The 13,269-nt window shown below is 49.1% G+C and overlaps 1 protein-coding gene across 1 annotated transcript; it reads left to right on the top strand.

Annotated features, from left to right (window-relative positions):
* The first annotated feature begins 403 nt into the window (after positions 1-403).
* Positions 404-8,554, top strand: LOC108165194 (atrophin-1). Its single transcript, XM_017301264.2, has 3 exons — positions 404-731; positions 4,775-6,031; positions 6,101-8,554. Exons 1-3 carry the CDS (start codon positions 729-731, stop codon positions 7,964-7,966), a joined length of 3,126 nt encoding a protein of 1,041 aa, XP_017156753.1. The 5' UTR covers positions 404-728; the 3' UTR covers positions 7,967-8,554.
* Positions 8,555-13,269: the final 4,715 nt, after the last annotated feature.

Here is a 13,269-nt window from a genome sequence, read left to right as displayed (position 1 = left end):
GGGGATCTACCAACATTGAAGTTCAACTTTGACTTGGCCATGATTTGCATGTGGCCCCCAAGGCGCTGCCAAGGCGCTACCAAGGCGGTAGGTGGCAGATCGATGTAAAAAATGTTGCAAAACTGGTTGCACAGAGACCGTGAGTGCCCTGCCTGTGCTCTCTCTCTCTCTCTGTCGCTCTCTCCATCTTTCTCTCTGTCCCTTTGTGGACAGTGGGGCACCTTGCTTCACGAAATTTCTTCACTTTCGGTTTCGAATTCGGTTTCGGTTTCGGTTTTCTCTGCGGCTGCGCAGCCGCATCATGGCGACGACGACGACGCCGACGCTGACGGCCCCCCTGGGTATTACCTATATGAGCTGGCGTTATCATCTGAGCGGCAGCATTTTCCATTCGATTGTGACAAGCAGCGGACGACCGTCGCCCGTTCCGTTTGCCCGATAGATCAGATCCCCGCCGTGAGATCTGTCCACCCCATCCATTCCCAAACGTTTCGTCTCGTCTCGTCGCGGATATCATATTTGTTTTTGTTTTTGTTTTTTTTTTGATTCCCCTATCATCGTCACCCCGCCCACTCGAAAAAAACAAAAAAACGAACGCGTATAAACAACCGTAAACAATCCTTTTGTGAAGTGCGAAATATATCTTTGAATTTTTTGTTCAAGTGAGATTTTCCAAAGGATAATCAAACAGCAACAACACCATCTGGTCAGCTCTATCCTCCACTGGCATGGTAAAGAATCATTTCCCTAATTGGACCCAAGTGCAAAGGATTACCAGGGGACAAGCGGGCTGGGGAGGGGGCCAATTATAAATGGCTTGGGGTGGGGTGGAGTCTTAAAAAAGAAAACTTGGCCAGCAGCGGCAGTGGCATCTTCAGCGGATGATGCATGGGAAATGCCAATGAAAGTAAAAGTTTTTGGCAGCTTCAAGGCGTTGCCCGGCGAATGGCCTACGAATCCCAGGAGAAATTCCGGGTGATAATCCCAATATATTTATCTAAAAGTTGGTCTATCTCTGAGGCTGAGAACCTATTCAAACAACCCAAAAATATACAAATTTCAGGGGTATGCCCCCAATAGATTCCAGCAAAAATTACAGCCTTCCCGAGGCAGAAATATTCGCATTTTTATGCCATGGAAAATTGCTTGGAAAATTACCAAAAATATATCCCAGTGCCAGGGGAATGCCACGCCTGCGCCTTGGCCTTTCGACCTACACAAACGACCTCTGTTAATTGATGAGGGTTCTATCTGGCAAATGAAAATTGACGCAGGACCAAAAACGTGTAAGGCAAATCCTTGCCCAGCAGATTATTCATTTGCCAAAGCAGAGCAGAGGTCTGGTCTTGTCTCTAGACATAATTTATTCATTATCGAAATTGATTCATAAATAATTTCGCATTCGCCAGAAGGAGAGGAAAATTTAATTAACGCAGATTACGATTCTCGACTTTTGGAGTGCGGGGAGAGTCCCACAGCTGTGGCCAAAAAACTTGAAGCCTTTGGGAAGGGGGGTGGGGGCAGGGTGGAAACAACAATAAGTTTTTGGCCTGCCAAAAAGCACGAGGATGAGGATGAGGATGTGTCTGCCTGGGCAACCCTTTTTGGCCCCTGCTCCGGGCCTGGCTCCGGGCCCTGGCCCCCTCTAGTCGTGTATCGTGCCGTTCATCTTCGGAAGCAAATTGTAGGTTTTCTCAAAATGAGAGTGAAAGTTTTTCGCCGGCCGTTTGTTTGGTTAGTTGTTTGTTTATTTGCCCATTTGTTGTTTCAGTCTGCTGCTGGCCTGCCCGCCTGCCTTTTGTTGCTCTTGTCAATTGTTTAGCATCAATAACAAATATTTTGTGAGCTATGCTAATGAGCAGAAATCGAAGAAGAAAGCTACCATGGGAGTGCCTCGAAAGACTGTTACCTGTCCCCAGTGATCACTGATACAGTCATCCAGTGGTCCAGTGATCCAATGATTCAGTGCCGAGACAGTCGCAAATGTGAGGCAACACTCTGGCCCACTGACTCGGTGACTTTGATCAAAATAATAGCCATATCAGATAAATAGACTAAAAAGCTACGATTGATACGCAGCAAGACGTTGCTTAGATACTCTTTAAATTGCGGGAAATACAGCAGTAATTACACCATTTAGGAGTTCATGGGGATATCTTTTCAGAGCAACAAAGTTATTGCCTTTAGTAGATCATATATTAGCTAATGCAACTATCAAAAATTTGTATCTTTTTTTTATAACGTTAAGTCTTTGAAAGTTTTCCTCAAAAAAAACTTAAATTGAGAGCCAAGATGGCCAATATGTCTGGAGGTATTTCCGGAACCATCTATTAGGCACTTTCAGCCCATAAAACCTTGAGATATAGCCCTGATTAGGACTCACTTCCCGAAACCCAGAAAAATACTGTTCATGGCTCAAGCTCAGATCGAAGTGTTGCTACCCTCTGTAGAGGCTATACCCTGTGAAAGACTTCAGGCAAAAGCAAAAACGAATTCAGTGAAGTTGAAGTTGCAACAACACAGCAACAGCAAGTGCTGGCCACATGCGGGTCACTTCACACGCTTCAGAGACAATGGGGCACAGGGCCCGCCTCTCCCTACCCCATTTTTGTGGCCCCTTGCCACATATGCCATCCCCCCCCCCCCCCCCCGCCTCCTCTTTGGCAGCTTGCTTTTAATTGTTTGCCATTTCTTTTATAATGTATTTTCATTATGCGGCACATAATTTCACTGCCAGCATTTGTGACACCTACTCATCCTCCTGGCCAAAAGATACATCCACATCCAACAGCCAACAGCGAACAGCCACTCTTCCACAGATACAAAGATACATTGAGCAAAGTGAAAGTTACTTTTTTTTTTATTCGGGGTCTCTTCTTCGAACCGTCTTATGCGCTGCTGCTGGCCGCTTATGACATTTTAACGCCACGGCCGCTGGCCAAAAAGACAAAAATCTCTACTTTGGCTTATTGTGATATTCAATGCGCATCGCTGACCATTGAGGTGCACTTTTTCCAAAACTCTGATTGCCCCCACCTCCCCATCCACCACCCCATCCACGAAAACCCGAATTGCCACTCTTATGCAATCCCCAGACCCAGATAGAGATAGAGAGAGAGAGACAGGCAGTGGCCGAGGCAGAGGCAGAGTAAATGGCATAATATCATAGCTATTACGCTACATTATGGCCAAAACGAAATGAAGATGATGGCTTGTACTGCCACCGCATGGCAGATGGTTCTATGTGAACTCGGGCTTTGGCCCAGAGCCAGAGACAGCTATGAAGAGCTTTAAGGGCTCGTCTGCAAGTGCAAGTTCTACTAAGATCTATGGTTCAAGATGTGCGTGAAAAGATAATAGTTTTTTGAAAGAATTATTGGTTCCTAAAGATGGATATAATAGCTTAAATTTAGGTAAAAGTAGGTTTATTGGATACCTTATGATTTGAAGAAAATTGTCTTGTCTTTCAAGTGATGGAATAGAATGGGCCTTATTTGGGGATCTTAAGTGAATTCTTTGAGTGTTAATCTCTTTAGAAGAAGTGTATAGAAGACAAAAGGTATTCCAAATTTACAAAACTTCTAGATTTTCTAAAGTTCAACGAGTTTAAAGTAATTTTTATGCCATTCTCTCTGGTATTTCAATTTGTTGTACTTAAGGTTAGCCTTTTCAAGTGATCTAAGGATGCAAAATTCAACATAAAGTATAGAAATCTTACCAACGAAAAGGTCAACCAAAATTCCACCAAATTTCATTCCAGAGAAGACTACTTTCCGATGGAAGATCTAACATGCAATAACTATCTTTACAAAGAATCAAACCAGTCACTTTTGTCTCTTGAAGCCTCCTAAGACTTGCATCATCTTTGAGAGCCCTTCTGCCGATCTCCGATGGGTTCAAAGAGTATGCCGTGTTCGTCAGTCGCTCTGTGGCTTGTTTGAGGGCTCTGTCGAATGGCCAACTGTTTTTATCTTTTGTTATTGTTTGGCATTACCCCGTGGCTGTGGCTAATTCGCGTGTTGTGCGTGGAATTTTGAAAGAAGAGTCGTCGTTGTTGTTATTGTTGCGTTGGCGCATTTGTTGTTAAACATAAAACCAATTAAACAGCCGAACCGCCTGAATGTCTGACTCTCGGTCCAGTCCAACCGTCGGTGTTCCCTTCTTTTTTTGTATTTTCGGTGGGTTTTCGGCTTGGAACCGCCTGCTGAATTATTGATGATCATGATGGGGCCGAACCGGCGACAGCAGTGCTACCCCGATACCCCGTCACAATCATGATGACGTTGACGATGGCGATGATGATATCGCCTGGCGCTGGTTTATGTTTTAATTAGAGCGTAATACGCCAACGCTTTGTCGGGCAACCGCAATGGCAATTACGTTGGAAGGTTGACTGCAAATTAGCGCAGATTATGGTTACACATGAGGCCAACAAAAGGGGTCGTGGGTCGTGGGTCGTCGGTTGCTGCCCCCAACGACACCTGACAAAATGCCGCTGTCGCTGGCCCTGCCCCTACCCTTGCCCCGGAAGAGGTGCCTTCTCTCGGCGACCCCTGTGACAGGGCCCTGACAGGCAAAAAGGTCTGTCGGTCTCGACAGCTGACAAATGTACGGCGCGGGTCAAAGGGGGGTTGGGGATTGGTGATTGGCGGTTCAGGGACAAGGGCTATTAACTGTTAGATAATATCGCATCTCAAGCAAGGTGGATGGCTCTTCTTTTATGATAAATTACTAAACCCACATTCTCCTCCCTTCCCCTCCTCCTCTTCCGTAGATGCTGCTACGTTTGACCTTGCTGGCAACGGTCTGCTTCTGCGCCGCCCAGGCAGTGCTCAATGGCAAGGAGCTGAATCGCCGTGAGGCAGGCTTTGACACATACGGACCACCGCCCCGGCCGTCACCACAGTACGGACCACCGCCACAGCAGCAGCAGCATGTGCCCCACCGCGAGTACGGGGTGCCGCAGCAGATACCCTTCCGGGAGTATGGACCGCCGGCCCTGAAGTACGGACCCCCGAAGCTCAATTTCCTGGGCGGTGGGGGCGGCGGCGGCGGCGGCGGCTCCAGTCTGCATGAACAGATCAAGACGCATTTCGGTGTGCCCAAGCCGTTCTACGGACCACCCCATATCCAGCACAAGCCGGCCCCACAGTACGGACCACCCAAGCAGCAGTACGGCCCGCCGCCACCGCAGCCCGCCCCTCAGTACGGCCCACCACCACAGCCTGCGCCGCAGAACGGCCCACCCCCTTCGCCACAGTACGGTCCCCCACCGCCGCTGAAGATCCAGCACCGACCGTCGCCGCAGTACGGGCCACCGAAACCGCAGTACGGACCACCCCCACCACCCCAGCACCTGCCGTCGCCCCACTCGGGGCCCCTGTTCAAGCCCGCCCACCAGCCGGCCAGCTCCTATGGACCGCCCGCCTCGGGACCCTTGAATCTGCCGCCCAAGCCCCACTACGATGCCCCGCCACCCAACTATGGACCCCCACCGCTGCCCATCTCGCTGCCGGGACCACAGCCGGCGAGCTTCAACCGAGTGCCAGAGACGACGATCATCCTCACATCCGGCGGAGGCGGTGGCGGAGGACACCATGGACAGCAGGGACCTAGTGGACCCAGTGGACCTAGTGGACCGAGCGGCCCAGGCGGACCATTGAGTCAAGTGCAGATCCAAATTGATGCCTCGGGGCACACACACAGCGTCAGCGGCTCCCAGGCGCCCTTCCACACGGCCTGCGACGGCTGGAAGCCCATCCCGGCCCCGATTGGAGCCTACGTGGAGCAGAATCACATCGAAACGCAAGGCGGCTACAGCCACGTGGCCCAGGGGCATGGCGGCTTCGGTACTCAGTACAGTGGTGGGGCAGGAACAGGAGTGGGTGCCACCGGAGGAGGCAGCATCATCGACGGCCTGTCCGATGAGCAGCTGGTGGCCGTGGCCTTGCAGGGCGGCAACGATGGTGGCAATCTAATCACAGGACCTGGGGCTGGACACTTGAACTCCATCGAATCGGAAGCTCTCCAGGTGGGTGTCCTTTTCGAGTGCTTAAACGTTTCCCCCCCGAACTTAAACCATGTCCTTGCGCCTTTTCAGCTGTCTATTGGATCCCTGGATGATTCGTACTCGAAGCCACCGTCGGACTCCTTTGCTCCTGGATCTGTGCACGCCCAGAAATATCAGACGATTGGCTCCGGTCCCGGTCACGGACCTCCACCCCCACCCAATGGCAACTATGGACCCCCTCCCAACGGAAACTATGGACCCCCTCCCAGCGGAAACTTTGGACCTCCACCGCCGCCAAATGGAAACTACGGGCCGCCACCACCGCCCAACGGAAACTACGGTCCACCGCCGCCACAATTTGCGGCTCTGACTAGCAGCAGCAGCCACGCCCAATCGAACAGCCAGTCGCATTCGAATGTAAACATCCAGTACGGTCCGCCCTCGGGTAACCCACAGCCATTCCCCCAGCACGGAGCCGGGCAGCCCAACAAACCGGTAGCCTATCGCCCACCAGTGCCCGCGGGACTCCTGGAGTCGATTGGAGCCACTGTCCAGCACTTGGACCAATTTGGTGTGAAGCCAGCCCAGCAGCCACAGACGTACATACCCCCCGCTGCCAACGAGATTCCCGTGGGAGGTGGTGCACCACTGCCCGCACCACAGGCCTTGTACCAGCCACCCCCGCCACCACAGGGTGCTCCTCCACAGGTGATTGTGCAACAACAGCTGCCACAGCCACAAGCAGGACCCGCGTTCATTCACCAGAAACCTGGATCCCTGCAGCAATATGGTCCTCCCGGACCGCCACCACCGCCAGAGCCACAATATCTGCCACCCCCACCGCCAGTGGCGAATGTGCGTCCCCTCGGACCACCACCGCCGCCATCGCAGCAGTACCTGCCCCCACAGTTCTTCCAGCAACAGCAGCAGCAGCAGCAACAGCAGCAGCAGCACCACCACCACCAGCACTCTGAGAACAGCTACAGTGCCTCGCAATTCCAGCAGCAGTTTGTCCAGAACCAGGGACTGCCCCTGCCACAGCAGGCGCCGCGTTTCAATCAAATCCCCCAGCAGCAGCAGCAGCAGCAGCACCAACAGCAGCAACAGCAGCAGCAGCAGCCCATCATTGTCCATGATTGCGGACATGGACCCAATCTTGTGAGCAGCAATGGCTACCAGGTGCAACAGCAGCAGCAACAGCAGCAGCAACAGCAGCAGCAGATCCAGCAGCAGTTTGGCAGCATCTCGGCGGCATCCGCTGGGGCATACAACGCCATTGCCCAGAGCATTCCCGTGGCCGAGCAGCATACACAGTTTCTGACGGGTCCCGCCGACAGCTACGGACCACCGCCATCTGGCAATGACTTGGACTACGATCATACGGGATATGCCTCGCAGAAGAACTCGGTGGCGGCATTGCCCGATGGCACGGATCCCCAGCAGCTGCCCGGTTTGGATGGCCTCAATGTGATTTCCGCCCAGAAATCGCAGAGCATTCAACTCGGTAACGGACAGCAGCCCCAGCAGAACTTCCAGGTGCAGTTTGGCGGATCCCTGAGCCAGGGAGGCAACGGTAATGGCAACGGTCCTCAGGGCAATGCCGGTGGAGAGCAGAGTGCCAATCACGAGGAGATCCTCTCGCAGGGTCTGCTCCAGTCCATTCTTACGGCCATCGAGCAGCCCCAGAACCAGAACCAGCAGCAGTCATCGTTGCCGCAGAACCACAAGGCGCAGAGCCGCTCCGATTTGGATCATGATCAGGAGCAGGATGAGGCAGAGGATGCCATGGATGTGGATGGGGAGGAGCACGAGCATCAGGGTACGTCTGCCTCGAACAGAGTGGAGGTGCGAGTCCTGCCCGATGCTGATGCCCAGGAGGAGGAGGTGCCCGCTGATGTCAAGGAGATCGAGCCCATTGTGGCCGCCGATCTGCCCGAGGAGGAGGCCAAGCACTAGAAGAGTCCGATCTAAATGGGATCGGAACGAATCAGTCACTAGTTATCATCGTAATTCAATCCTTTAATCATCCCGCGCCGCTTGAATATTATTTATTGCTGCCTCATCCCATTCCTTCCATTCCTCTCTAAATTCTCTTTAAGCCTACTCGTTGCATTAGCTCGTTGCAAATGCTCGATGCAGCGAGTGTCACTCGCACACTCTTTTACTACCTCTCCGAAAGCACTCGTTGCAATCCAGTCGTTCTTTGCACCCCACTCGTTGATCCCACTCGTTGCAACTCCCATCCCCCCTTGAACACGGACCAGTTGCCATAAAGAGAGAGAAAGTGTTGGTGGAAACTACAGAGAGAGAGAGAGAGAGAGCTAAAGAGAGAGAAAGACAGCGGCGAATAGAGAAGCCAACGACACAAACACATAGAGAAACACATACACACAAACACACACACACAGAAAGAGAGATCAAAAGAAGCTACCAACAGAACAGAGTCGTAGGTGGAAGGGGGATGGATTTCCCAAGGGTCTGGTCCCCCTCTTCGAAATGAAAATTGCATTTTCATGCTCAAGCTCGTGTATAAAAAATGTTATTTAAAATATAAATAATTAATTTATTATTACATTGTATTGTATTTTATGCTTTAAAAAAAAGAAAAAAACCATTAAAAAAAAACTTTAATAAATTATACGAATATACGAAAGAAAACTCATCACTCGCGGGGAAAATGCAATGATGGGAAAGTGCAAAGTCATTCGCCATCGAAAGCGAAACTAAAGAAAAGACATAAAAAAATTAATGGCTTAAAGCAAAAGATGCTTTGCGTTTACGATGGGAAGCGAACGTTGAATACTCTTGTACTCTCAATGGTATATTTACATACACGGGACGATCCCAAATGATACACTAATTTGATGGAAGTGCCTTCACCTGAACTTGGTTGAGCCGAGAATTCTGCTTTCCCTCGGGCTCTCCCTCTCAGAGCCGATGGCTTCGGGGAGAGCGGAAGCTCTGTACTTGTTTCCTGCAAGTTTACTCTTCCCAGTAAGGGTATTAGCACAACTGCAACGGTAATCGCCGAACAATGTGCAAAGAGGAGAGAGTGTGAGTGGGAGAGTGTAGATACGACGCCTACAGCAACAGGTCACGTATGCAGACACGCAGTACAGTGGCGGTCACAAAAGTAGAACACCAGGCACACGCGCGAAAAAGATTTCCCTCTGCAAAACTGTAGCCTCAGACGAAGTCTGAGTACCAACATTGGTACTACACCTTCCTGCTGGAGAATACCCAATATTTTGTACGCAACTGTACGCACTGAGAGGTGATTTCACATCCAACAACACTTGTAGCACCTCTAAAAAATCCTGTATATTCGAATTGGCTTACAGGGGTCACCCACGTTAGCCCAAACAATATATAGCTAGCCATTAGAGCCCTCAAAGGTTCGGACCCTGATCTTAAGTTTTGTTTTTCATATTTTTCCATTGGATATTGATGGCTTATTGAAAATTTGCACTTTGTGAGCAAAGGGCCAACAGAGTTCATGGTAAATGAGAGTCTGTCTCTCTCTCACTGGTTCTTAGATCGAAGTCGAACGATTTCTGGAGAAAGAGAGACCTTTAGACCTCGTTTGGGTTCCCTTTTCCTCCATGAAATTCCTTCGGGAACGATGCCACATTCAATCATGAACCGATTGAATCCAACTTTTCTGACAGCGATATCCCAGGATACACCCTTCCCTCCAGCCACCGTCTCCTAGCAGCTAATGAATAATTTTTCGACTTTTGGCTCAAGTTTTTCCCAACACAACTTATGCATCATTTCGATTCCAGTGCCATGGTATCCGCGTATCGTTGTCCCGTGTCTGGTGTATCCTGCGGAATGGGTGCCGTGCCTGGCCTCCAACGACTTCCCCGAAGAAACAATAAAAGGCATAAAATTAATTAAATTAGCCATAAAACAAAGCGAAAGGTGATTAATTAACTAGAAATTTATACCGTTATATAGCCCGCCCCAGTGGGGTGGCTAGGGTTGAGCCACCCACCAAAGGGGGGCTCTCTCTTTCCCTCTGCTCTTGGGCCGCGTATTTGCTCTTTCATTAATATTTTTGGTTCCTGGACTTCACAGAGGAGTGGTCGTCGTCTTGCTGCTCCTTGCGTTTGCTTTTGATTTGGTCCCCTTCCCCTGTTTCCCCGCAGTTTTTCCTCTTCGTTTACCCTCTTCATTTCTTGTTTTTCGCGTAGCCACTACCTTTGTTTGCCCAACACGGAGAGCGAGTGGGAGAGCAATGAACGGACGGACAGCAGGCCTATCCGACGGACGACTGGATGGATGGACAAGGCCGTTTGCTTGGGGTTTGGGGCAGGCAGGGGGGGGATGGCTTTTCATTCAGCTTTCGCACTTTTAATTAATGTTATTAAAAAGTCGAAAATGAGCAGCAATATAAGGACTACCATCCGCAGAGGGCTAGTCATGAAGAAAGTAAAGGCAATCTGTGTGCTCCTTTCATTAAAAGAATATACATACATACAGTCAAGGAAAAAAGTCAACATACAGCAGCAATTTTGCGATATTTCGGTGTTTCAAAATAGTCGGGTAATTCCCTTTTTTACCTCCAATTTTTTGAAATATTAAAAGGAATTCCTACGCTGTTTGTTGACTTTTTTCCGTGAACATTTTATGTTCTGTCCTGGTAACTTTAGTTTTTTTTCTAAAATAATGATCACTGTAAGTGTTCTAAATAATGGCATACCAAGTTTTTTAATATCCATTGCAAAAACCCGAAATATTGAAAAATTGATGCTGTATGTTGACTTTTTTCCTTGACTGTACATGGATACAGATTTAACAGATACTCGCTGATATCCATGGCATAGAATATCAGAGATCCTAATATTCTTCTCAGTGTATTTCGGTCCGTTTGCTGTCTAAGAATTCAGAACGAGATTGGCGCGTTGCCTTCTTCTCGATTTACCGCTTGTTCTCGTCCCCTGTCTATCCGATTGCTGTGCCTGATTGATCTTGTCCCATGGCTGTGCAGTTTTTAGCGAGAGAGTGCCTAGGCAGAGAGCCGACTCGCTCAGAGAAGATCGAAAGCGACAAGAAGAAGAGAGCGCGCGTTGCGGCAATTTGTGTGTGGGTTAGAAAGAGAAAGAGCGTCGTGGTAATTGCGTCGCAGCCAATGATTGTCTTTGAGCGCTGAGTGAATCGAGTCTGCCCACTTTGATGCCTCGCGGAAACAGATCGGAATTCTAATGAGAGCCCCACATACTGATTCTGTCCTTACAGAATCGGCCAAGAATCACAGATTGGCGGCGACGTATAATTCCAGGCTTACAGGCTTTTTTCTGCACAATTTCTGTCATCAAAAACCCTTTTCCCGCTGGCATCCTCATGCACCGTATAATCCCTTGTTGAAAGAGTAGTATTCGTGGATTTCCATTTACTTTTGCGAGGCATGAGTGCCACCGCCAGGACACCGCCTACCAATTGAGTAAATTTGTCATTTCATTCAGCGGTGTGGAAAGCGTGGAAAACGCTGGAAAATGTAATTTGCAGCAACAATTGAGGGAAAGTGGTATTTTGATTAACCGTCGATTTGCATGCGAATGCGGAAATGCAGGGCGAAAAAGGAGTAAACCATAAAAACGAAGTCCCAAAGGTAGCCGACTATTTTATGCTCTGTAGAGAAAACAAAGGAATTTAAGGAAGGGTATACCAATGGCTTTTCATCAAAGAAAAGTCATGGGAGGTCTTTCCATGTAGAGATTCGTTGATTATGCGGCCATTTCAATGGTATCTTAGGAGATTTCTTTAAGAAAATATAAGAATACACTCAAACCGAATTCGAGCTCAAATAAAACCAAATTCCACTCAAATTCTGTGCTTCGGAAGGCACGGCAAACTCTCACCTATTCGATCTTATTCCACAAGACTGGCGTACACTCTTTGTACCCACCCCATCTATAAGGTATATTTCCTGCTCAAACGTAGGTCTCTTTCCGAACAAAAAACACTGGAAAATTGTGTTGATTTTTGCGAAGTATTTTATTGCACTTTTTAATATTTATTCGACGAGTAGTTTTTTTCCTCGGGGGCTGGGACGGATCCATCCTTATTTACACTCTCCACCATTCGATGGAGTGGCGCGAAGCGTGTGGCATGTGTGGTGTGTGGCGTCACTGTTTACACAGCGTATACGTAATATGGGATATGGGATACACGGAATGCGAATGCGAATGCGGATGCTCTCCGTGTGCTGTTTTGTTGGCCTTGCACTTGGTTGCTGGCCATTTCGAATCTCAGTTCTTTGCTCTCCATTCGGTGGTTCCCTGTGCCATGGAATGTCCTTTCCTTTTGCACGTTTCGCCTTTTTCCTTGTGCCATTGTGCGGCGCCCCTAATTACAGTTAATTGGTGCGCCCCTGCCCCCCCAGTGGGTCGGTATGGCAAAGGAGGCGGAGGGAGGCGGGTGGGGGGCACAGAAAAATACACAATTTTCCACTTTGTACTAATCAAGAACTCATTATCCTTCATTATGCCTTTTCAAGTTGTTGTGCCCCGTGCCCAACCAATGTGCCCCACCGTTGTGCCACCCTGTCGCATGGTCGCAAGAACTGCAATTGCAATGCGGAGACATGACCCTTGGCCCATGACCCCAACACACCACCCCCCTCCTGCCCAGCCATATCCTTTCTTATCCTCCTGCTCCTTTTGGCGCTCTACGGGAGCCATCATTCATGCGGTGCTGCGGCGCTGGTGAAAAAGGAGCCTTAAATTATGCACAATTTTATAAATACACACGAGAGGAGTGCGAGAGCGTAGCACATGAGCACTTAGCCAGGACGCAGGACGTGACTGCGGTCACGCATAAATAACACACACACACACACACACACCGGTCACAGGTCACAGGTCAGGGCGCTGTTCCAGAGAAACCAGAAGAGGCGACACAGTGCGGGGATATAGGAAGGCGCAGAAGAAGAGAAATCCCTGTAGATTCTTGGGTTTCTATTTCTGGAATAACCTCTATGAAAAGTTCCCTGAAACCTCGAAACGAACATTGATCCTGTCCCTATTTCACTTTTTCCCCTACCCAAAAACTCTTGAAATGATAATAGATCGTTTCTGCATCAAGAAATGTATCAAAGAATCAAAGATTTATGAACTTGATCCGCACTTATCCATAAGATTTTACTTCAATTTCAGTTGGAATTAGAAGAAGGAAGGAAAACTGCAGGAAAGTGCTTGGAAATCTGAGTTTCTTTTGTAGATTCTTCAATGCCGAACAGTATCCAGAAGATCCAT

This window comes from Drosophila miranda, chromosome XL (genome assembly GCF_003369915.1).
Source record: "Drosophila miranda strain MSH22 chromosome XL, D.miranda_PacBio2.1, whole genome shotgun sequence".
In the NCBI taxonomy this organism is placed as follows: Eukaryota; Metazoa; Arthropoda; class Insecta; order Diptera; family Drosophilidae; genus Drosophila; species Drosophila miranda.
This window is presented reverse-complemented; position numbering and strand designations above follow the sequence as displayed.